The sequence below is a fragment of the Pleurodeles waltl genome, chromosome 4_1 (genome assembly GCF_031143425.1).
Source record: "Pleurodeles waltl isolate 20211129_DDA chromosome 4_1, aPleWal1.hap1.20221129, whole genome shotgun sequence".
Classification (NCBI taxonomy): domain Eukaryota; kingdom Metazoa; phylum Chordata; class Amphibia; order Caudata; family Salamandridae; genus Pleurodeles; species Pleurodeles waltl.
In genome coordinates, this window is record NC_090442.1 from 155,245,880 (window position 1) to 155,271,958 (window position 26,079).

Here is a 26,079-nt window from a genome sequence, read left to right on the forward strand (position 1 = left end):
GCAGCAATTTACGCTTTTCGACTCTGATGATGGGCCTTCTGGCAGGACTTGGGCTCATTTTTGAAGGGACATATGAAGACAGGATCTGCTGCTTGGCCGCTGCTGCTCATGCTTGCGGTCTTCTCAGCTTTCTGCCACTGGCGTGGATCGGATGCTGTTTATCAACCAGCAGCACAGGACAGTTCCCTCTTTTGTTAGCTTAGATCTAGCTCACTAGTTACCATCAACCGGGGGGGGGGGGGGGGGGGGGGGTTGGAAAGTGTGCTTACCACCGCCATGTGGAATATGCCCTCTCCTGTCTTTTGGACCATCGGTGAGCCAGTACCCAGCGCGTTTCACACCTGGTGGGGTGCAATTTTACCTCTTCCTTGCACTAGACCCTGCACCCATTATTGGTGCCACTTACACTACAAGCATTTGCTGCATACCGCACCACCGTCCGGCAAGTATACCAATGGTCGTCACCATTTAGGGTCCTTTTACAGAGTGCGCTCTGGGGAGGGTTTTTTGGGACAATAACCTTGATCTGTATTTTATTTCCCAAAGTCTCCAGTTCAGTTATATTCATGCATGCTTATAGTACTTGCAGTACCATATGGTGCATAGAATAAAGCTTGCATTTTGCATATCTAACCTGAATTCTACACTGTAGTTAGAATAATGCTTTTGTGATTTTCTTTTTCCAACTCTTGGTACAGTACACAGAACATATACAAAATTATGGCAACATAACATGGAATATACTTTACTACACCATGTTATGGCAACATAACATGGAATATACTTTACTACACCGTGTTATGACATACAAATGAATTATAACAGCTTGTTCCCATCCAAAAGATCCCGCAAGTGTCGATCCCACGTTATTTATTCTGATTCTCCTCTGTGGGAGTGTGGTTCTCCACTCAGGACCAGGGCTGTGGGGGGCATGGTTCCAGTGGAATGCATCTAAAGTCGGCCCATTTCCTCCAGATTTCATGGTGTTTTGGGGGCATCCCCGCACCAGGTATATGGGACGTTCTAGCCCCATGCAGTGGTCCTTGCCCTTGACCCATCTGGTGAAGGACGGGCCGTTGTGGCTTTCTATTCCTGCACTATATCACGTTTTGCAGTCACTAATCCTAACCACAGTAACGCCCTTTGATATCTGTTCGCATTGATGCCCTCTGTAACATGTAGTACGAGTGAGGTGCGTACGGTGTAGCAATTTGAGTTGGATCAGGTGAAACTGAGATACGATCGCTGCCTCCCTAGGGACGGCGACTGGCTCTATTCAGTCCTGATTTTCCAATGGGTCCAGATCACGTGCCCACACTTCCCTCACACCGGCCATAAAGTCTGGCATGTTGTGGAGGAGCATACGATATAAGTCAGAGAGTCTGTGGATTTTGATGTTGGTCAGGAGGAGTTTGACCTCCAATGGGGAGTATTCAGGGATGTCCTCCACCGACTGTGTATAGGGCAGGAGTGCATGTCGAAGTTGGAGGTATATGAAGAATTGGGAGTGATGGAGGTCATATTCTGATTGCAGGTCCTAGAGAGGTCTCCAGCATGAGCTTGCCAGCCCATCCTGTGGACTTGAGCGTGTCCGCCCATAATGTCAACATTACTTTTGTGGCAGAGGGTCGAAGGCTGGGGCGTGCACCCCCATAAAGCAAATGCGGGAGATTGGAGTGACCCATGAGCCACCCCTCGGCATACGCTGGATCCTCAAATCCCTTCAACCACCAGTCATTCAGAATGAGAAGGTGGGCAGCTTGGTAAAAAATTAATATGTCTGGAGAAACGATCCCACCATTGTGTGTGGGATGGGCGGCACTTTCCAAGGGATATTCGTGCCCCCCCACCACCACAAGGCAGAGTTCGTAGCAAGGCATTAACTCTAGTGAAGAAAATTCGACAGATAGGGTAGGGATAATTCTGGAGCTGGTACAGAAGCCTCGGCAGGGACACTATCTTTAAAATGGCCGTGCTCCCAAGCAGGGACAGCAGGAGCGTTGACCAGAATTTTGTGTCTTTGGCTAGCCCATCTATTTTGGATTGTAAGTTGGACTTGTAAACTCAGTTTTTGTCAAAGGTGACAAACACCCCTACGTATTTAAAGCCCTGTGGGAGCACCCTCATCTTAGTTGCCCAGGGCAGAGACTGTGGGCAAGGGGAAATGGGATAAATGTAAGATATGCCTCATTCATGTGGAGGCCTAGAATAGGACCCAAAGATCTGGAGAATTTGAATGGCGTGAGGTCTCGATTCCTGTGGGTTATCAAGGAACATTATCCGTATAGAGGGTAAATCTGTCACTCACCTCTGTGGACCATTGAAATCTGCCGAGTAAAGCATGAACTCGCTCCCAGGCCACCAGCAGCTCGATGGCTAGTGCGAACAGTAAGGGAGAGATAGAACATCCCTTACAAGTACCTTCCTGTATATTAAACCAGTCGGAAACCGCCTCCCCACTCGTACGGCGCCCTAAAGTTGGTGGAAAGCAAACATATATAGCTAATAAGGTGTGGGCCAAAGCCATATCTATCCAAAAGGGCAAATAAACAATCCCAGTTGACCGAGTCGAAAGCTTTTTGAAAGTCGACCATGATTAGTGCCTGGTGACCCTGCAGCCTTTCGTTCAGCTCAATAGCATTGTAGACACTCCAGATGTTGTATCTAGTGGCTCGTGGGGAATACATCTGGACTGGTCTGGGTGAAAAAGGAGGGAGATCACTCCAGCGAGTCCAGTGGCAGGCATCTTGGCCCAGATTTTCACCTCTGAATTCAGTAGGGATATCGGCCGATATATTTCGCATTTGCCACCTTGGAGGCTTGGTTTCGGAATAATGAAGATCTCGGCCCCCTGTACATCACAGCACAGCTCCAGGGCCTCCTTGAGGGTGCTTAGTAACAAGGCGACAGTATGGGGCCAGAGCAGGTGCCAAAATTTGGCTGATAATCCATTGGGGCCTGGCGCTTTATCTGTATGAATGCTGCCCCAAGTTCCTTGCATGTAATCTCCACTTCCAGGGATTCCCAAACCTCAGGCGGCAGGTGTGGCACTCCCACCACTAATTGGTGAAAGTCATAGAGGGGCCACTGGATCTGAGCCATAAGGAACACTGTAATAAGCTGCAAATGTGGTTGCTATGTCAACACTGCAGGTGATGTGAGCACCCTCATTGGTTTCAAGGTATGCAACTGAAGCCCCTACTTTTCAGGGAGTGCATAACCAGTGTTAGAAATGGGGTTTTTGGTTGGCAGTCAGGTTACCCCCTGTCCAAGCAAGAACCCTCACTCTAGTCAGGGTAAGTCACACACAATCCAAATTATCCTGTGCCCACCCTCTGGCAGCTTGGCACTGAGCAGTCAGGCTTAACTTAGAAGGCAATGTGTAAAGTATTTGTGCAATAAATCATACAATAACACAATATAGCACCACAAAAATATACCACACAGTGTTTTGAAAAATATATAATATTTATCTGGGTATTTGCAGGTCAAAACGATAAAAGATGCAATATGAATTTGTAGAAATATCACTGAAAAGTGATATAAAGGCCCTGATTCTCACCCTGGCGGTAATTACCGCCAGGGCGGAGGTCGGCGGTAGCACCGCCAACCGGCTGGCGGTGCTCCGCCGGGCATTCTGACCGCGGCGGTACAGCCGCGGCCAGAAGCGGAAAGCCGGCGGGGTACCGCTGACTTTCCGCTGCCCGTCTGAATCCTCCATGGCGGCGGAGCGCGCTCCGCCGCCATGGGGATTCAGACACCCCCTACCGCCATCCTGTTCATGGCGGCTCTCCCGCCATGAACAGGATGGCGGTAGGGGGTGCCGCGGGGCACCTGGGGGCCCCTGCAGTGCCCATGCCAATGGCATGGGCACTGCAGGGGCCCCCGTAAGAGGGCCCCGCAAAGTATTTCAGTGTCTGCTTTGCAGACACTGAAATACGCGACGGGTGCAACTGCACCCGTCGCACCTTCCCACTCCGCCGGCTCAATTCTGAGCCGGCATCCTAGTGGGAAGGTTGATTTGCCCTGGGCTGGCGGGCGGCCTTTTGGCGGCCGCCCGCCAGCCCAGGGCAAATGTCAGAATCACCGCCGCGGTCTTTCGACCGCGGTGTTCTGACGGCGGTACCTTGGCGGACGGCCTCCGCCGTCCGCCAAGGTCAGAATGACCGCCAAAGTGTCTTAAGTCTTTAAAAAGTAAACAAAGTCTCTTTCAAGCACAAAGTACCTGATTTGGAGTGGAAAATCTCCGCAGAGGGCCGCAGAGGGAGAGATGCGTGGAAAAATGGTGCGTGCGTCGGTTTCGCCCCTTCACACACGGACTCGCGTCGTTATTTTTCATGCCGGGAAGTCGTGCGTAGTTTTCCGGCGCACGGACAGTCTCCTTCTGTGGGTCGCGGGATTACCAGATGTCCCGGGGTCTGTGCGTGGAATCCTGGGCTTGTTATCCGGCTGCGCGTCATTCCGGTGGGCTGTGCGTGGAATTTTCTCCCTCACGGCAGGTGTCGCGTCGATTTCCTCTCTGGAAGTCGGGCGGCGTTGTCCAGGCGGGCCATGCGTCAAAGTTCCGGTCGCACCGCAGGCGTCGCGTCGATCTTTTCCTTGCGGGGTCGAGCGGCGTCTTTCCGGATCGGCGTGCAGTGAATTTTTCACCGCGGAGCAAGCTGTGCGTCGACTTTTTCGCCGCACAAGGAGTCCAGTTGAAAAAGAGAAGTCTTTTTGGTCCTGAGACTTCAGGGAACAGGAGGCAAGCTCTATCCAAGCCCTTGGAGAACACTTCTGCAGCAAGGCAAGAGTTCAGCAAGGCAGCAGGGCAACAGCAAGGCAGCAGTCCTTTGTAGAAAGCAGTCAGATGAGTCCTTTAGGCAGCCAGGCAGTTCTTCTTGGCAGGATGCAGGTTCTGGTTCAGGTTTCTTCTCCAGCAAGTGTCTGAGGTGGTAGAGCAGAGGCCCTGTTTTATGCCCAAATGTGCCTTTGAAGTGGGGGAGACTTCAAAGAGTGGCTAGGAAGTGCACCAGGTCCCCTTTCAGTTCAATCCTGTCTGCCAGGATCCCAGTAGGGGGTGTGGCAGTCCTTTGTGTGAGAGCAGGCCCTCCACCCTCCCAGCCCAGGAAGACCCATTCAAAATGCAGATGTATGCAAGTGAGGCTGAGTACCCTGTGTTTGGGGTGTGTCTGAGTGAATGCACAAGGAGCTGTCAACTAAACCCAGCCAGAAATGGATTGTAAGGCACAGAAGGATTTAAGTGCAAAGAAATGCTCACTTTCTAAAAGTGGCATTTCTAGAACAGTAATATTAAATCCAACTTCACCAGTCAGCAGGATTTTGTATTACCATTCTGGCCATACTAAATATGACCTTCCTACTCCATTCAGATCAGCAGCTACCACTTCAATAATGTATGAGGGCAGCCCCAATGTTAGCCTATGAAGGGAGCAGGCCTCACAGTAGTGTAAAAACGAATTTAGGAGTTTTACACTACCAGGACATGTAAACTACACAGGTACATGTCCTGCCTTTCACCCACACAGCACCCTGCTCTAGGGGTTACCTAGGGCACACATTACAGGTGACTTATATGTGGAGAAAGGGGAGGTTTATGCTTGGCAAGTACTTTTAAATGTCAAGTCGAGGTGACAGTGAAACTGCACACACAGGCCTTGCAATGGCAGGCCTGAGACAAGGTAAAGGGGCTACTTAAGTGGGTGGCACAACCAGTGCTGCAGGCCCACTAGTAGCATTTTATCTACAGGCCCTAGGCACATATAGTGCACATTACTAGGGACTTATAAGTAAATTAAATAGTCCAATCAGGTATGATACAAGGTTACCATGTTTAAAGGGAGAGAGCATATGCACTTTAGCACTGGTTAGCAGTGGTAAAGTGCGCAGAGTCTAGAAGCCAGCAAAAACAGTGTCCAAAAAGTGGAGGGAGGCAGGCACAAAGTTAGGGGGGACCACCCTAAGGCTGTCAGGTCTAACATGTGTCCCCCCCAGCTGAAAGTGGGGAGAGATACCCAACCTCCTGGGAGCTCTCATCACTAAGGCAGAAGTATCTGGAGAGACCATCAGCATTAGCGTGGTCAACCCCTGGGCGATGCTCCACCGTAAAGTCCATCCCCTGTAGGGAAATGGACCACCTCAAGAGCTTTGGATTTTCACCCCTCATCTGCATGAGCCATCTGAGGGTCCTGTGGTCTGTCTGAACCCGGAAGTGAGTCCTAAACAGGTATGGTCTCAGCTTCTTCAGTGCCCAGACCACAGCAAAAGCTTCTCTTTCAATAGCACTCCACCTCTGATCCCGTGGTAATAGTCTTCTGCTAATAAAGACTACTGGTTGGTCTAGGCCCTCCTCGTTTAGCTGTGCTAGGATCGCGCCTATGCCATGCTCTGAAGCGTCTGTCTGCATGATAAATTCCTTGGAGTAGTCAGGGGCCTCGAGCACGGGGGCCGTGCACATGGTTTCCTTCAGAGAGTCAAAGGCTTTCTGACAAGCCTCTGTCCAATTCACCAACCTAGGTTGTTTCTTGGAAGTGAGTTCTGTCAAGGGTGACACAATGGTACCATAGCCCTTGACGAATCTGCGGTAGTATCCAGTGAGGCCTAAAAAGGCTCTCACCTCAGTCTGTGTTCTAGGTGGTTGCCAGGCCTTGATAGTTTCAATCTTGGCCTGGAGTGGCTGCACCTTGCCACCACCTACTAGGTGTCCCAAGTACACCACGGAACCCTGCCCAATCTGGCACTTACTAGCCTTGATAGTCAGGCCTGCCTGTTGCAGAGCCTGAAGCACCTTCTTGAGGTGGAGCAGGTGTTCCTCCCAGCTGGAACTGTAGACAGCTATGTCGTCCAGGTAGGCTGCACAGAAGGCATCCTTGCCAGCTAGGACCCCGTTAACCAACCGTTGGAAGGTAGCGGGGGCATTTTTCAACCCAAATGGCATCACCTGGAACTGGTAATGGCCATCAGGTGTGGAAAATGCTGATCTCTCTTTAGCCCCCTCAGTCAGGGCGATCTGCCAGTACCCTGAAGTAAGATCAAACGTACTCAGGAACTTGGCAGCGCCTAGTCTGTCAACGAGCTCATCAGCTCGGGGGATGGGGTGAGCATCAGTCCATGTGACTGAGTTGAGACCCCGGTAGTCCACACAGAACCTGAGTTCTGGCTTCGCACCTGGGGCAGTAGCCTTAGGGACCAACACCACAGGCCTGGCCCAGGGACTACTGGATTTCTCAATAACCCTTAAAGCCAACATCTTGGAGACCTCCTCCTTGATGATGGCCTTCACCTTATCCGATAACCTTTACATTTTGTTCTTCACAGGGGGACTGTCACCTGTGTCAATGTCATGGACACAGAGGTGGGTCAGTCCAGGAGTAAGGGAGAACAGGGGGAGAACTGCTCCAACAGCTCATAGCAGTCTCCTCTCTGGTTTAGAGTCAGGGAGTCAGAGAGAATGACACCTCTCACTGACCCATCACCTTCTTGGGCAGAGAGGAGGTCGGGGAGAGGTTTACTCTCCTCTTCCATTCCTTCATCTGTGACCAGAAGCATGTTGACTTCAGACCTCTCAAAATGAGGCTTCAGTCGGTTGACATGGAGCACCCTTAGGGGGTTCCTAGGGGATTGGAGGTCCACTAGGTAAGTGGCCTCCCCTTTCCGCTCCTTCACTTCAAATGGGCCAGACCACCGGTCCTGGAGAGCTCTAGGCTCTACTGGCTCCATTACCCACACTTTGTCTCCAGGTTGAAACTCTACCAGGGTGGCCTTCTGGTCATACCAGCGTTTCATTACCTCTTGACTGGCCTCAAGGTTACTTTTGGCCTCTTTCCAGAAGCGGTTCATCTGGTTGCGGAGGGCCAGCATGAAGCTGACCACATCCAGAGGGGGTGCCTTTGGAGCCTTCTCCAACCCCTCCTTGACAATGCTTAAGGGTCCCCTGACAGGGTACCCATAGAGGAGCTCAAAGGGACTGAACCCTAACCCCTTCTGGGGTACTTCTCTGTAAGCAAAGAGAAGGCATGGTAAGAGGATGTCCCACTTACGCCTCAGGGCCTCAGGGAGGCCATCAATCATGCCTTTTAAGGTCTTGTTGAATCTCTCCACAAGACCGTTAGATTGGGGGTGATAGGGTGTGGTGAACTTCTACGTTACACCACACGCATCCCACATAGACTTCATGTATGCAGACATGAAGTTAGTGCCTCTGTCAGACCCTATCTCCTTTGGGAATCCCACACAGGTAAATATCCCCATTAGAGTTCTGGTCACCACCGGTGCAGTTACGGTCCTCAGAGGGATTGCCTCTGGGTAACGGGTGGCATGGTCCACCAAAACCAGGATGAACCTGTTGCCTAGGGCAGTTTTGGGGTCCAATGGACCAACAATGTTGATGCCTACCCTTTCAAAGGGGGTGCCAACGACAGGAAGTGGAATCAGGGGGGCCTTAACCCTTTTTCTTGTTTTACCACTGGCCTGGCAGGTACGACAGGATCTACAGAACGTATCTGAGTTTGTCCTATTTCTGGGCCATTAAAAGTGGGTGACAAGCCTGGCAAAGGTCTTGTCTTGCCCCAAATGTCCTGCCAGGGGAATGTCGTGAGCCAGACCCAGTAGGAAGGTTCGGTAACACTGGGGGACCACCAGCGCACGTGCTGCCCCAATGGCCGGAACCTTAGGCTCACTGTAGAGGAGATCATTCTCTCAATATATGTGGTGATCGCCAGAGGCTTCACCTGCTGCCTGGGCTGAGGCTTGCTTCCTCATGCCCTCTAGAGTGGGACGTTCTTTCTGCGCCTTGCAGAATTCCTCCCTGGTGGGCCCACCCTCAACTTGCCAGCCAGCAAGCTCAGGTAAGTCACATAGGGCGGCAATGTCTTCCCCAGTTGGCTCAGGGGCCTCCTCCTCAGGAACCCCGTCAACCACTGCGGGAACTTCTGGGACCGGTTTCCCGCGCCCCTTGCCCCTCCTCTTGGCAATTGTCTGGGCCATTGTTCCAGGCTCCAGACGTCCTTGACTTCCCTCTCGGTCAGCTATGGACCGTGTGGTCATGCAGACCCACTCAGGCAATCCTAACATTTCCAAGTGAGACCTTAGCTCTACCTCCTTCCAGGTAGTGTGCTCAAGGTCGTTGCCTAACAGACAATCTACAGGCATGGCTGGACTCACAGCTACTTTCAGAGTACCAGAGACCCCCCCACACTCTAAGGGAACCAGAGGTACCGGTAGGTGGCTCTCCCGATTGTCAGCGACTATGACCTGGTGGAATGTATTTGGGATGACCTACTCTGCTGACACCAGCTGACCCTTGACAGTAGTCATGCTGGCTCCTGTGTCACGCAGAGCCTCCACCCTTTGCCCATTGATGGTGACCCACTGTCTATACTTGGAAGTATTGGCAGGCATGTGGGCTTTTAGCACCATCTCTGCATCCCCCAGGGACACTAGGGTTACCTCTGTCTGCACCCCAAAACTGTCTGGGACCTTCTCCTCCCCGAGCGCTACGCTAGTCAACCCAGGTGTCTGCCCTCCTTTGGGGGGCTGTGCCCTCTTGGGACACTTGGAGTCGCCCTCAGAGTGCCCATACTTATTGCACTCTGAACAGTGGTGTACAAACGTCCCTGTCTTATGGTCAGTGAAACCTTTCTTTTGAGAATCAGACCGGGACTGGTTACCATTACTCCCTTGGGAACTATTTTGGGGGCCTTTTGAGAACTCCTTGTTTTTAAGTTTTTCTACCCCCTCTTTCTTCTGATGGGAACCCTGACCACCTTTGTGGGTGTCCCCCCCAGATACATTTTTGGACACTCTGGTACTAGTCCAGAGGTCCGCCTCCTCAGCAAGCTTCCTGGGATCAGTCAGCTTACTGTCTACTAGGTGCTGGCGCAACTCTGTAAAACAAATACTGAGCATATGCTCTCTCAGAATCAAATGATACAATCCTGTGTAATCATCTACTTTGCAGCCCTGCACCCATCCATTCAGTGCCTTACTGGAAAAGTCAAAGAAATCTACCCATGTTTGTGTGGATAGTTTTGTGCTGTCCCTAAACCTCGGACGGTATTTCTCAGGGGTCAGTCCAAACTTGGCAAGTAAAATGGATTTCTGACATGGGTATGTGTTTTGATCTGGTTTGTCCAATGTGAGAAGTGTGTCCCTCCCCAACGGTGGCACATAACTCCACATAGCTGTACCCCATTGCCCTTCAGGAACCTCATGAGCCCTTAGTGCAACTTCATAGGCAGCTAACCATTTATCTATGTCATCTCCCACCACAAAACTGGGCACCACATTTTTGGGTATACGAACCTTCTTTTCTCCAGCAGGTCCTGTCTGTATGCTGCCACCATTACTGCTGGATTCAGACTGCTTTGCCTTGAGATCCAGCTCCTTGAGACTCAGTTCATGAGCCAACAAAAGTTTATTTTCAGCCAAGGCTCTCTCAGCTACTTGGGCTTCTCTCTCTGCCCTTCTTTCCTCCTGTTGAGCCTCAATTTTCAACCTTGCCATTTGCAATTGGAACTCCCTCTCTTCTCTACTTTCCTCTGCGGTCAGGCCTTGCTCAGAGACACTGCTCCCTGAACTGGAAGGGGGAACAATTGCAGTGGTAACATCACTCACTGATGGCAACAAATCCTCTGAGGGGCCATTTTCTGGCTCCTCTTCCTCATCATCCTCCTCTAAATGGGCTTCTGCCCAGGCCTCAGCGCCACTTGAAAGTCCTCCTTTCTGGAGGCCCCTTGGGTGGGTACTCTCATCACCCTGCAGAACCCTTTTAGCTGCTTGACAGTATATGTCTCCAACAGGGCTAGGTCCAAATCTCCTGCTTGAGACCCAGCCAGAGACATGTTGAGTGAGGATTTAGTTTTTGAAAATTGTCAGGAAAAACAAATTTGCAAAAAGAGATAAAAATCAAGTTGACCTTCAACTGTGGGTAGGTAGTGAAATACTTAGCTAATGTATGTCACTGCACAAATACAAGTCCTATCCTCACCGCTGATCACCAATGTCAGAAATTGGATTTTTGGTTGGCAGTCAGGTTACCCCCTGTCCAAGCAAGAACCCTCACTCTAGTCAGGGTAAGTCACACACAATCCAAATTATCCTGTGCCCACCCTTGGCACTGAGCAGTCAGGCTTAACTTAGAAGGCAATGTGTAAAGTATTTGTGCAATAAATCATACAATAACACAATATAGCACCACAAAAATACACCACACAGTGTTTAGAAAAATATATAATATTTATCTGGGTATTAGCAGGTCATAACGATAAAAGATGCAATATGAATTTGTAGAAATATCACTGAAAAGGGATATAAAGTGTTTTAAGTCTTTAAAAAGTAAACAAAGTCTCTTTTAAGCACAAAGTACCTGGTTTGGAGTGGAAAATCTCCGCAGAGGGCCGCAGAGGGAGAGATGCTTGGAAAAATGGTGTGTGCGTTGATTTCGCCCCTTCACACAAGGACTTGCGTCGTTATTTTTCATGCGGGGAAGTCGTGCGTTGTTTTCCGGCACGCGGACAGTCTCCTTCTGTGGGTTGCGGGATTACCAGATGTCCCGGGGTCTGTGCGTGGAATCCTGGGCTTGTTATCCGGCTGCGTGTCGTTCCGGTGGGCTGTGCGTGGAATTTTCTCCCTCACGGCAGGCGTCGCGTTGATTTCCTCTCTGGAAGTCGGGCGGCGTTGTCCAGGCGGGCCGTGCGTCGAAGTTCCAGTCGCACCGCAGGCGTCGCGTCGATCTTTTCCTTGCGGGGTCGAGCGGCATCTTTCCGGATCGGCGTGCGGTGAATTTTTCACAGCGGAGCAAGCTGTGCGTCGAATTTTTCGGCGCACAAGGAGTCCAATTGAAAAAGAGAAGTCTTTTTGGTCCTGAGACTTCAGGGAACAGGAGGCAAGCTCTATCCAAGCCCTTGGAGAGCACTTCTGCAGCAAGGCAAGAGTTCAGCAAGGCAGCAAGGCAACAGCAAGGCAGCAGTCCTTTGTAGAAAGCAGTCAGGTGAGTCCTTTAGGCAGCCAGGCAGTTCTTCTTGGCAGGATGCAGGTTCTGGTTCAGGTTTCTTCTCCAGCAAGTGTCTGAGGTGGTAGGGCAGAGGCCCTGTTTTATACCCAAATGTGCGTTTGAAGTGGGGGAGACTTCAAAGAGTGGCTAAGAAGTGCACCGGGCCCCCTTTCAGTTCAATCCTGTCTGCCAGGGTCCCAGTAGGGGGTGTGGCAGTCCTTTGTGTGAGAGCAGGACCTCCACCCTCCCAGCCCAGGGAGACCCATTCAAAATGCAGATGTAAGCAAGTGAGACTGAGTACCCTGTGTTTGGGGTGTGTCTGAGTGAATGCACAAGGAGCTGTCAACTAAACCCAGCCAGACGTGGATTGGAAGGCACAGAAGGATCTAAGTGCAAAGAAATGCTCACTTTCTAAAAGTGGCATTTCTAGAATAGTAATATTAAATCCAACTTCACCAGTCAGCAGGATTTTGTATTACCATTCTGGCCTTACTAAATATGACCTTCCTACTCCATTCAGATCAGCAGCTACCACTTCAATAATGTATGAGGGCAGCCCCAATATTAGCCTATGAAGGGAGCAGGCCTCACAGTAGTGTAAAAACGAATTTAGGAGTTTTACACTACCAGGACATGTAAACTACACAGGTACATGTCCTGCCTTTCACCCACACAGCACCCTGCTCTAGGGGTTACCTAGGGCACACATTACAGGTGACTTATATGTGGAGAAAGGGGAGGTTTATGCTTGGCAAGTACTTTTAAATGTCAAGTCGAGGTGACAGTGAAACTGCACACACAGGCCTTGCAATGGCAGGCCTGAGACAAGGTAAAGGGGCTACTTAAGTGGGTGGCACAACCAGTGCTGCAGGCCCCCTAGTAGCATTTTATCTACAGGCCCTAGGCACATATAGTGCACATTACTAGGGACTTATAAGTAAATTAAATAGTCCAATCAGGTATGATCCAAGGTTACCATGTTTAAAGGGAGAGAGCATATGCACTTTAGCACTGGTTAGCAGTGGTAAAGTGCGCAGAGTCTAAAAGCCAGCAAAAACAGTGTCCAAAAAGTGGAGGGAGGCAGGCATAAAGTTAGGGGTGACCACCCTAAGGCTGTCAGGCCTAACAACCAGTGTAGAGTTTTTCTCTCTTTGTCACCCTATTGATAGACACGACTATGTGTAGCCTCCTGGGTGAGCTCTTGTTTGAGCATGGTCTGTGCACGAAGAAAATACTGAAGGAGTTCACCATCCATTGTATCAAGGTATTGTCGTTCAAGGTCAAGCACCTTTGCTTCAAGGTCTTTCACTCTCCGGCAGACACACGACCATTGCAAAAACTGATTATTTCACTGTGTAAACTGGCTTTTTGGGCCTCCCACATGACACCCGGGAAGTTAACCAATCCGTGGCTCTCGTTGGAGAATGTCTGGCACCTTTGTGTGCAAGCCTCCTGAAATTCCTTCCCCTGCAGGCACCAGCAGCTCAGCTGCCATCCCACTTCGGACCCCTAAACCATGTCCACCGCCAAAGGGGAGTGGTCAGGAAGGCCTCTTGCCAGTAGGCATACATCCAGGACTCAATGGCCCTCTCAACAGGGCATTAAGAGATAGCCCAGACATGAGAAGGATCAATGGGCTCTGGAAAATGAAGATGTAACCTCTTTCTGTCGAGTGGTGAGCCCTCCATATGTCCACTAGGGACAAGTTGTGTAGGAAGGCGGAGAGTAACGTGCGCCCCCCCCCAGCATCAGCAGATGCACTAAAGCGGTGCAGGACAGGATCTAAATTTCCATTGAGGACAGGAACCATGGAGCCTCGGGCAACTCCCTAAGAAGAGCACTCAGTCTGCCCAGGCTGCCCAGGAAATTGGTATTCAAGGGAGGGGGGGGCAATTATGCTAATTATGGTAATAATAGTTTTATATTATACAAATCTGAGCAATGTATATACACAAGTATGTATGTGTGTGTTATTTATATAGTACAAACAGCCAAAAAGCAGTGGAGCACAGTAAACGGTAAAACGCAAAGGCAGTCAATATGTCATTGGAAGGTAGATGGTTTCTAAGAGCAAAAGTAGTCTGTTACTGCATCTTGCAGTAGTGTCCTTTAAAGATGTTTGTTTTCAGCTCTTTCCTAAATTCGAGCAGGGTTCGACTGTTTTGATCAATCTATAGCATTAATTTCCTGGGAATGTAGATGGAAAAGGCTGTTGCCTTGTTTTTACCTTTTTTGCACTTCTTCATCTCCATTCTAGTGATGTCCTTCCTCCCAGGTTGCCAAGATCCACCAAAGCTGGAGAGCTTGTGAGGCAGATGGGCAGTAGTCCTGGTTGTGATGGCTCTGTACATAATACATCCAGTTTTAAAGATGGTACCATCAGGAAGGTCAACTAGTGGAGTTCCATGAGGGTAGGGGTGATGTGGACGTGTTTCTCCGGGCCCTTGATAAGGCATGGTGTGGCATGTAGAGTGCCTATAAAGAAGTCAGTCTTCAAAGTTGGTCAGCAATGCAGGGCAGATGCAAGAGTATGAGGGCTTGAATAGCAAAGACGTGTTTTGAGAGGAATGGTTTCACTTTATTTAGTAGAGAGAGTTCATACCAGGACATCTTGGTTTTCTTGATGTTATGTTCCTTGAGGGTGAGACCAGTGTCCAGGGTAAGTCCAAGTGACCTAGCACTATTTTCAGTGTGGATTCAGATCCATCCAGATTCTTCTTGTTGAGCCAGGTTTGCACACATTGCTGCTTGTTGTTCTCGGTGAATAGCATAAATTCATTTGGGGGTTAATTTCAGGTAGGTGTTGGACATGCAGTTGCAAATAAGATGCAAGACATGTTTGAGGTGTTGAAAGTCTAGAGCAGAAGAGACTTTCAAATATGTTCGGTGCCCTTGGTGAATTGATGTGTTTTTATGCAATCAGCGAGTACAGTACTATGAAGACGCTGAGGATGAGGGGGTGGCAAAATGGAGCCCTGAGGAACTCTGTAGAATATCAAGATCTTCTGTGAAGTGAAGGGACCCATGTGAATGAATTGGTGTTGGTTGCAATCCCATTCAAGACTTATGTTGTGTTGAAGACAGCTGAGAGGTCCAATAATATCAAGAGGCAGGAGTCATGTTATCTGTAGTCAAAAGGTCATAGTCTCCTCCTTGCTGCAGCTTTGTCTGAAGCTCAATTGACGCAGGAGACTGTTGTCTTTGATGTGATCTTCCAGCTGTGGACAGATGATTTTACCAGTGAGGGGTAGGCAAGTGAAGGGCCAGTAGTCGGTCATCAGTGTCTAGGGTGAGTTTCTTTAGGAGTGGGAGGATCTGGGTTTTATTGATTTGTATGTGGGCATTTAAATACCAGGTGCTATACTAACTTCACTGTACGTATTTCATCAACCTGAGAAAAGCAAGGCATTCTTAGCCAGCGTTCACATTGTTTTGTTGCTGGCATTTGTATAGCAACAGGTTGACATATGAATGGCCTTGTACTGATGGAAAACTGGTTGAGGTTCTACTCACCCTTGACTACTGTGATCCAATAGAGAGTACACATTACAATGACAAGCCCCTGTTTCTTACATACGAGGCTGCAGTGTTGTTTAATTGTAAAAGCTAAAATAAGGTAACACTGGTGTTGTTCGCCCTGGTCCCACATAGAAAACATAACCTCTCTAACAAAACATAAATCAAGTATTTAATGAGTTTACTCAAAATGTTGACATGCCGGCTTTAAAATTCATAACAGTGTTAACAACATAGATAAAGTTTGGCCCCTGTCAGTCCAGTGCTAGTTAAGTTGCAGTAGCTGCCCTTTAAAAGGGTAACTAGAAGACCAGGCAATAACTCACCGGGAAAAGCTGGAAGAGGTTGAGCCTGGTGGAGTGGCACTTCCTAGCTTTGGTGTAGGTTGGACACGGCACTGGAATCTGACGTAGATATTGAGAGAACACAATGATGAGGACGAATGTCCTGCAAGAGAAAACAATCCATCAAAAAACAAAACAGGTGCAAGAGTGCTGAGCAGCCCCTCAATTCTGGGTCTGGACACAGCTACACTGACACCTGGGGTCTCGCTACAAGAACTGAATGGCTGTGGTACTGCCCCTGCAGAAGGTGTCTGATGTCAGCCTTGCAGTTCCCTCCATTGCTTGCAGCATCTGAATTTTTTTACCAAACCCTCGCAATTTTCTGTACTGGTTATTCACTTCAGAATAGGTAAAATAACACTGTGATTGCATGATTCAACTCCGTATTTATTTTAAAAAGCTACTCTCAATCTTTTGATAATGGCGGCTTATCCAAAGGCACTAAAAGTTTTTTGAGTGCGCGTAATTTTTCTTCCGGCCGTTCAGCTAACGTTTTTGGTTTTCACAAACAAATTACAAGTGCAAAAGTGTGTTCAACAAAACCGCAACGAGTCTCCCATCCTGGCCGTTTTCTCCCTGGGTCTGTGAGTCACTTTTATATTTTTTCTGTTTGGGATCATCATACTTTCCCACACTCTAAATCATGCCCCACTGTGCTATTCCAGACAGGGATCAAAATATGCAAATCTGATTTAGTCTTGCACCACAAAGTGCATTCAAGTCCCAGATCTGCCAACTCACTCAGTGCCTCCATGTGACACAATATCGGCTCCTATCACACGGTCACTCATTGAGGAGCCGATATCACACGGTGGAGTGGGAAAAGAGCTGAAAACCACTGTAAACAGTGGTTTTCAGCTCATTTTCGGAAGCTTAAAACTGCTGATGTCCATTAATGGGTGTGAAAATACATCAGGACATCGGCAGCGGGTCTCATCAAGCTTTTTATTTCAGAAGAGGAGTGGCCTATGGTGGGCTGGTAGCATAAGTGCCACTTAGGTACTTCTTGGCACAAGGCCCCGCCCCCCTCCTCACAATGTTAGATTTTATTCAAGTGGGAAGGTCTGAAGTCCCAACTGCTAGGCTGTCTGGTTGGGAAACCAGACTTGTTTCAGCCTTGTGGGGGATCATCAGCGAGGTACAGCTCGAGTCTCTGTGATACTATAAGCTAAGGGACCCACATTTGGGCCTAGCACGCCACTTAGGGTATCTCGCAAAAAACACGGATGGATGGATGGAATAGTTAAAGAAATATCGACTATCTGTAATAATTCTGAGATGCATTCCATTCTAGTGTTCATTTGTCTAATGTAACGTTCCATTCTGGAACCAGCCGTATGCAAATTGTCTCAGCCCTAGTCTTCAAGAAAGTACTGAAGATTGGAGAGTGCCAAAGGTCTTCAGATAAACAACTGGTAGATAATGTGTATCCTAGATGCCTTTAGCAGTTCAGATCTGCAATTCAATTTGAGCCCCAACCCACTCAAGACTAACAATAGCCAAGGGCTCTCAAGATGTGATGAGCTTTACTGTGTGAAATTACAATACAGCTTTGACTTCAAAAGGTCAGATTGAAAACCTAAGTCAAGAGCTACCTCTTCTCTGGCCTGGCAAACAGCAAACAAGTGTAGCTTTTAATATCCACACCTAAATCCAATATTAGTTTGGGTACATAGACAGTTTTCATCCTCCCCACCATTGTCCTTTCAGCCTCATCAAAACAATGCCTTTATTACAGTAGGATTATTGTTCTTGTTTTTCTTTCTCTTCTCTGATCTTTACTGCTCCTCCCTTCTTGCACTGGTCTTGGGGGAGGCAATATAAGCTTGACATATTGAAACCAACAAGCTACAGAGTTGTATATCACTATTTTAAGTCTGATTTGTTTCTAGGAAAATGGCAAAAAGACCTTGTTAACAATCTAAAGCTTGGTATATTTCATGTGCATAGTTGAGACTTAAAACTTTCAACTTACATGGCGGCTATCCCCCAATGTGAGCCGGCATCTTTTCCTGCTGCAGTAAAGAGAGGCAGAGCGATGAGACAAATGGTTGGGGCGATTGTCAAGGGTCCAAGAAAGCGCATGACGAATCCAATCAGACCAGAGAAGCCCATCAATATTTGGAGACAGGAAGCAACTATTACAGCTCCTTGAATCTGCAATTGAGAGGCAGATTTGAAGGGTCCGAAAGAAAGGACTGGGTGAGGTGAGAGATAAATGTGAGTGTGGGGTAGAGAAAGGTCAAGAAAAAAGAAGAAAATGGCAGGAGGAAAGAGAAAACTGTATAGACCAAATAGCAATAAAGTAGTATTGTGTGATTAGGGAGAAAGAAAATAGCAGAAGTAAAGCAGAAGATAGTAGTCAAGAGCAGGAAGATGGAGAGGAATACACACGCAAAGAGAATGGCAGCAGCAGAATGTGAAGAGAACAAAGTTTGGATTAGATAAAAACAATGTGGTAGAAGAAACTAAAAAAATGAGAAAACAAGAATATTTTAAGGAAAGATAAGGGCCAACATGAGCAGGTAGATTGTGAGTGCAACATTATAGGTAGTAGAAGAAGTGGATGCAGACATTATTAAAGAGAAATGAAAGATGCCACAAAGATAAAAAATGTATTGTTATCAATAGACAGCCAGAAATAAGTGGAGGAATTTAGAGATATTGAAAGGAGAAGAACGAAAGAAAGAAAGAAAGAAAGAAGGAAAGAAAGAGAGAAAGAAAGAAAGAAAGAAAGAAAGAAAGAAAGAAAGAAAGAAAGAAAGAAAGAAAGAAAGGAAGAAAGAAAGAAAAACATGGAGAGTTTGAAGGCAAGAATATAGAAATATAAAGGAGCTTGAGCAAGAGAAAGATAGTGGTAATAAGAGAGGGCGCAACCGAGAATTAGAGGGAAGTGAGGGATAGAGAGAAGGAGAGGGGTGATGGAACACAAGAATATTTGCACATGCGGCAAGAAAATATAATACGCTCTGTACCAATTGGCATTTGAACACAATAGAAATCATGTACATTTGAGGACTCTGTTGGAGTGTGTAGTTTTAAAAGCAATATTAATACGAAGCTTGAAATATAATGTGTGATAAAGCCGCATAGAAATGTGTTAACATAGAGAAATAATACACACGTCTAAAATGTGCCCACGGGGAGTGGCTACCAATGTACACGAAGACTAATGAAAATAAATATTAATGATGAAATGTTATGCACTAATGTTTAGATTTGTACTAGTATATCATATTTTAGGTTATATGTTAAGGGTTTGCTTTATTAATTAAAATGGGTTTAAGTTAACAAGGGCTTGGGCCTAGCTGCCTGGCCTCATATTTGAATTGCTTTTTCTAACATGCAATGTGCTGTTTTGCTGAAGGACACGAAACTGTACTTTTCCAGAAGCTATGTGTGTGTGTGTGTGTAACCGTAGTAAATTCTTTCTCATGAGAACTGACTTGCTCAAGGCGATGTTCTTGCTGGATGCAACAGTGTAATTCGCAACAGACACAAGTTTAACTTCCCAGGGAGAAGACAATGAAGACACTGACTGGAGCGCGAAGTGTAACTTTTCCTACCTGACATTCCAAACATTGAAGATGTCAAATAAACTGGACCAATGAGTGACATGAGAACCACAAATTGAGGAAAATTCTAGTAGGGGACTTACCTTGCGATTGGATGGAGATACTAATGCACCAAAAATTACCCAATGAGGAATTGGGGAACTGTTAGACAGTTTTGATTTAACGACATGACCCAAGGAGAAATCATCCTTATTCGCAGTCACTCTTGCCATTCGATTTTTCCAAGAGACTTTTGCCATTGCCACTTATTCTTTGCCAAAGACTTTTGCCAGTTATCATACTTAGTTTAGTTTGCCCCTTGTGAGCCATCCTCTACCTATCTATGCCCGATTCTATCTTCTCCTCCATAAGAGGGAAGTAATCTGTCCTTAACTATGATATCTTGAGACTTTGCCCCGTCCTGCTTTGCCTGATGCCGGTGAACTGATGTCCTGAGGACGAAGACTGACGCTGCTTGCTGATCCGTTGGATTGGTAACTATCTGATGCAAATTGTAAATTTGTCTGTTTGCCTTTTCTTTCTAGGTACCAACTGCTCCTTTGATAGAGGCCTTAGTTTAGATGTTTTCTAAATTCGTGTTCACTAAATTGTTTTGCATGAAGCCCAACATGCTAATGCTAATTTGGGGTTAGTTAAGGTGTTGACTAATATTTGATGCAAATAGACAAATGAACGAGTTCTTGCTTTGTTGAATCATATACGAATGAGACTCTGCTAAATTGATTCATGTTAATGATGTGCTTAAGTTCTAATGATCCTAATCTGTGCATTGATTTAGCTGTTTTCTGATAGCCATATGATAGTGGTTTTAATGTGCTATTGAGATCAACAAACATGATATTAGGTTGTAACGAATAGGGAATAAATCTCTTAACACTTAACTAACTGGTGTGGTTATTCATGACTGAAAGGTCATGGTGTGTACAGTTATTGATTCTTATTGATTGTTTATTGATTAGTGATTGCTTTCATTGACTTGTTATATTGATCTGTTAAATGATTATGCAAAGAAGTTACTTCGTACTGGGAAGTCTCCAAACGTGGTCCAAAGGTTTATCGACCTAAACGCGTGTTCCCTTGTAAGTTTACTTATCAAGGTTCTGACGCGCTAACAGTTTTTGGTAGCAGTGCGGATGGCTTGGCCCTTTGGTGCCCCAGTACGAAGGGTCAACACTTTTGACAGAGATTGATGAATTTGGTCCTTTGAGGTTGTGGTGCGGATGGTAAAAGGTGAAGAGGTTTGGTGGTAGCCAGGGTGTGCCGAAAAATTGGGTTTCTGTGGGGTTTTCTTTTTCAAATGATGCAAATTGCAAAGGTGATGTGTCCCTAAGTCCCAAATGACTTTCCCGGAATCTCGGAGCTTGCTGAAGGGAGTTTGAGTATGTTCTTGGTGTTCTAGTGATAGTGTGAATGAAGTAGGTTTTGCGCTTGCACAGCTTATGCAAATCGCAGGTGAATTGTGTTGTTTGTGAGGATTTTTGGCCAAATGATGATGTTTTAGTAGGAGTGGGCATACTCCGCAGTATGAGAGTAGGGAAGTCGGCGAACTTCATGTGAGTGTGGTGCTTTGTGCTAAAAAATTGTCCACGTGGTTGTTGATGATGTACGGACCCCGCGTGGTCTAAGACTCCGGAGTATATTGATAAGTGTATGAGACACTTGGTTTAGGTTGTAATTTGTGCAGTTTAATAGGTCGATAGTGAAGTCGAGTTTGAGTCAAAGTGAGTGAATGAAAACTTCGATGGAGATTTGGTGAGTTCTAAAGTGCACTAGAACATATTCCATTGACAAGTCGAGAGTAGAATTTGCGGGTCAAATTTTGTTTGCAAGTGCGGGATCTGAGAAGGAGAGAGTAGCGGCCGAGGCTAAGCGAAACCTCTGTAAAGTTCTGAAGCGATTGTGTTACCCTTCCTGTAGTAAACCGGCAAATTTGAGTTTTGTATTGGTTGGTGCTCGCAATATATTGCATTAGTTTTGTGTGAATTTGAGATTCGGAGGACGAGCCGCAAGACTTTGTCAGCCGCAGTACGTGTTAGTGTGATGTCATTGGAGCCGCGCTGGGATAGGTTGGTTAGTGAGAAGGGTCGTGCACGGATTGGCAGCCGTCCGTGAGAGGCAATTGGTTGGGAAGGTGGGCGAAGAGAATTCTGGGAATTAAAGTCACTTCCTGATTCAAGTTTGAACAAAATAAAAGACAAAAAGATGACATTTTTCAAGGCTTTTGAAGAGCGCTTTGAGGGGAGATGTATACATTACCGTGAGTGTAGGGAAGGTTACACCGTTAGAGGGTACACCGGCTTATGTTGTAATGGAGGAAAAGGGCATTGCGCCATGTCTATGGCTAAAGCAATGGTGCAAAGCAACGGAGAAACATGGGAGCTTAGCGTTTCCAGAAAGTGGAACGTTCAATTTGAGGATTTTGGGAAAATTTGCGGATGGTGCTATATGATCTGAAGCCACCTCCGAGACCAGCACAGTTTGAGGCGTTAGCTATTCGGGAGCTAATGGCAAGACAGCAACAGCAGCAGAAATTTGAGAGGAGAATGAGGAGAGCAGAAAAGACACTACAAGAGGCTAGATAGGATAGCGTGCAGAGATTTTGGACGAAGGAAACGATAGACGGGATTAAGCTGTTTCCAGCGATAGTTCAAGAGGGTGAAGACAAAGGGGGGAAAGCTACCCGAAAGTCTGACAAAAGTCGTCCCAGAGGCAAAGAGACTAAGAAGTCCTCGATAGAGGAAGAGGACTCAGATGATGATGAGTTCCTTAATCAGTTGTTGCATGATCGTCCACCGCCATATGTAAAAGACGATAACAGACCAAGTACTAGTACGTGTCCTACAGGTGTGACACAAGAAAAGGTGACAATGAATCCGACACAGGTTAGTCCTGTCTCAACACCAGTTCCGATGCAAAGTAGTTTCGGTGTGCCCACCACACCGGTTACGCAACCACAGTTGCAAATGCCACAGGTTCAGAGGCTTTACCCGGATATACCTATCCTAGAGACTGCAACTAATCTGATGGTACCGACAGAGCCGGTATATTCCAGACCAAAGTTGATTCAGACTGAACCGACTCCACCTTTACTGCCCCAGGTGCAGCCGCAAATGGTACCAAGATATACTTCGGTTACTGGACTGCAGTCAGACATGACACCAATGATGAGCCAGAACATGGGAGTTAGTCTTCCACAGGGCTTGGGAAACAGACAGACACCAGATGCCATATCTTTGCCTATTACAGTTGGTCCGCCAGTACCATTGTATGCGCAGGCGAAGCCGTGTGTATGCGATCAAGGGGTAATGACACAAAACATGACAAGAGGAGAGTTTGTAGGAAGCTCTCAAGGGATGACTCCAGTGGAACAAACACTTGACGGATCCAGATCCTTGCTAGATTTTAGTCCGATTGGGGCTCCTCCAGATGCTATGAGCCAGGTTCGAAACTGTTGACACCGCAGATTGCGAGTGCGAATGTACCACAGACACCTTTAGTGCACGCTGGAAATATCTCATTGCAGGGAATGACAGCACAACAGCTGACAGATTGGTTAGACAAGCTTAACACTCCACAGACTACTCCTTTAGCAGCAGGGAGAGTGGAAGGAGAAGAATACCTGAACTATGTGAGGTTGGGTATGGAAGCAGGTGAACTCGTTGAAGGGAACATGGGTGTGAATAGGTTAGAGTCATACAGAAGCGGAATTGAGGTACTTGTGCCTGAAGATAATTAGAGAGGTGTGCAAAGTGCACCAGAGGTTTGCGAACTTGGCAGACAAGTATGGCATAGACTTAGAGAATACAAAAACATTTGGAGAGAAGCTACAGATTAGATTTTGAGCCAAAAGATTTTGAGCACATGAGGTCTACTGGGATGAAAGCACACCTCAAAGAGATACTGCAGAGTGCTCAAGTTTGGGGAGCATTAGAAAAGTGGGAAGGCAGATGGGCGAAGAAAAGAGACAAAAACAAGACCGATTCTCCAGAACGGTCTGCTAAAACATTACCGGATACAGGTACTGTAAGGATGTTACCAATGAGAGAAACTGCTGGAGGGGTTCTTGTCCATGTACCTTGGACTAGAGGTGATATTCTGTCATTCACGAATGATTTCCCCAGGCTGAGGGAGAAACCAATAGAGTGGTATCAGCAGACAGATAGATTCGTGAAGCTTGCAAAGTGTCTTTGGGAAGACCTGAATACATTTTTTGAGATCATAGTTCCGGCTAAATTGTGGATTGAGTGCAAAAGGAGCGTAGTTTGGCCGACTGCGGAACCAGCAATGGACAGAAGCACAGGTGCGCCGTCTCCTGAGGTGATGAAGTATTAATACAAAGTGATTGAGTTTCTGAAAACAAGAGTTTCGCCGAAGAATATTGATTGGCAAAGGATTGATCGAACGGCTCAGGAACCTAAGGAGTCGACACATGCCTATTATGAGAGGTTGTTAAAAGCGTTCAAGCATTACAGTGGCACAGAGGTCATTGAGGCAAAACACATGATTCACTTTGTGTTCAGATTCATAGAAGGGTTGAGACCTGAGATTAGCCAGATGATTAAGAGTCACTTGAATTGCTGGCAGGCAAAGCCAATTGATGAAGTGTTGCAGTATGCAAAGTAATGTAGTGACGAGATTGAGTTGAAGCAGAGAAAGTGGAAGGAAAAAGCGATAGTGATGCAAATTAAGGCAGCACAGACAGGGATGCAGGGAGGTTTTATGCAGCCGATGGTACAGCAGCCACAAGGAAATGGGATGTTTCAGGCGCAGGTGCGAGGTAGAGGCCGTGGAGGTATGGTGAACCGCGGTCCAGACTTGAACACTGTAGTAGTTCAAAACGATGCACAGGGGATGAAGAAGGTGTTACCTTGTCATGCTTGCGGGGTCGTTGGACACTGGAAGCGGGAGTGCCCAATGATGGTGCAGGATGGTGTTGTTCAACAAAGCAATGATGTCAATTCATTTAAAAACATGAGAGGACCGAGAATGAGAGGTCAAAATCCAAATTTTCAGAATAATGTGAATCAGATGCAGGGTTTTCAACCCGTGCAGCAGGTGCAAATGCCACGAATGCAGACAATACAGATGCAACCAATGCAACAGCAGGTCCCCATGGTACCTAGACAGCAAATGAAAGTGCCTATAGCTCTGATGGAACAGCAACAGGTGATGCTTCCTCAACAGGTCACAGGTCAAAAAATGAGTCCAAATAACACAGTATATCAGTTCCCATTGCGTGGTGAGAATGGAATAAACGATGAATGGTCGGATGAGAGTTCAGATGACGAGGAGTGCAGGCTTGCAGCATCCTTAGAGGTAGATCAGAGAGGACCCTATGTGCAGGGGAAGGTTATGGGTCATAAGGTTTCATTTTTGGTTGACACAGGAGCTACACGCTCTACAGTCAGAAGTGCAGAGGTTCCGAACTTGCCCCTTTCAGGAAAGACAGTTAAGGTAGTGGGAGTAGCCAATCAACTCCTGACTAACCCGATTACAGATCCGGTTCAAGTTGAGCTTAGCACTTTCCAAGGGTTGCACAGATTTGTGGTTTGCAATTCAAGTCCTGTATCCCTACTGGGAAGAGACTTATTTTGCAAAACGAGGTGTTCAATTACCTGTTCCAATGAGGGAATTGAGGTTCAGACAAACAGTGACGATGAAGGGGAGGACGAGGTTTCAGAGCCCGAAACTGAAACGACAGAGGAGGAATATTCTCTGATTAACTTCTTTCCGATGTTCACAGTGGCTGATCTTCCTGCAAATTTACAGGGGACAGATAAAGAAAAGGTGTGGGATTTAACAGGGAAAAAAGTGGGGCTGATAAAAGGAGTAGAGCCAGTCAAGGTCAGTGTTAGGCCTAATGCTGTGTTTCCACAGATACCACAGTATCATATGGCGCAAGATGTCCTTATAAAGGTTGTTCATCTCATTGCAGACTTTGTGAAACAAGGAGTCTTGAAAGAGGTATTGAGCAGTCCATGTAATTCACCAATAATGGGACTGAGAAAGCCTTGTGGGAAAGTTCGGATTGTCCAAGATTTGAGAAAGATCAATAACATAGTGGTAAAATGTTGCCCAGTGGTGCCAAATCCAGCTGTGATTATGTTTCAGGTTCCATGTGATGCAGAATGGTTCACAGTAATTGATCTGTCACAAGCGTTCTTTTCTGTGCCTCTTCATGAGGACAGCCAGTTTCTTTTCTGTTTCAAATTCCTGGACAAGGTTTATAGTTGGTGTCGAATTCCTCAAGGGTTTTCGGAATCACCTTCTATATTCAATCAGATACTGAAGAAGGATTTGGAGTCATTGGAGCTGCCTTTTCAATCGACTGTAGTGCAGTACATTGATGATTTGTTGGTTGCATCCAAAACAAGGGACGGCTGCAAGTATGATACCATTGCCTTACTGAATCACTTGGGAAAGAATGGGCACAAGGTGTCCCCCAAGAAATTGCAATACTGTCAGAAAGAGGTGAAGTATATGGGTCATCTGATTGAGAAAGGGTCGAGGAAGTTATCCAGGGAAAGAGTAACTGCAGTGTTACAGATGAATCCCCCGACAACACAGAGAGATGTTAGGATGTTCCTGGGAATGGTGGGTTACTGTCGCCAGTGAATCCCGAATTTCTCAGTCATCTCTAAACCATTGCTGA

At 47.0% G+C, this 26,079-nt stretch overlaps 1 protein-coding gene across 1 annotated transcript in view; it reads right to left on the reverse strand.

Moving 5' to 3' along the window:
• LOC138287142 (solute carrier family 23 member 1-like) overlaps positions 1-26,079 on the reverse strand; it is a 225,917-nt gene that overhangs the window by 110,032 nt on the left and 89,806 nt on the right. Inside the window, exons 5-6 of the mRNA XM_069227501.1 lie at positions 17,828-18,009; positions 15,835-15,955 (exon numbers count right to left, since the gene is read on the reverse strand). Coding sequence (XP_069083602.1) covers positions 15,835-15,955; positions 17,828-18,009 — 303 coding nt within the window. The remainder of the gene's footprint in view (positions 1-15,834; positions 15,956-17,827; positions 18,010-26,079) is intronic.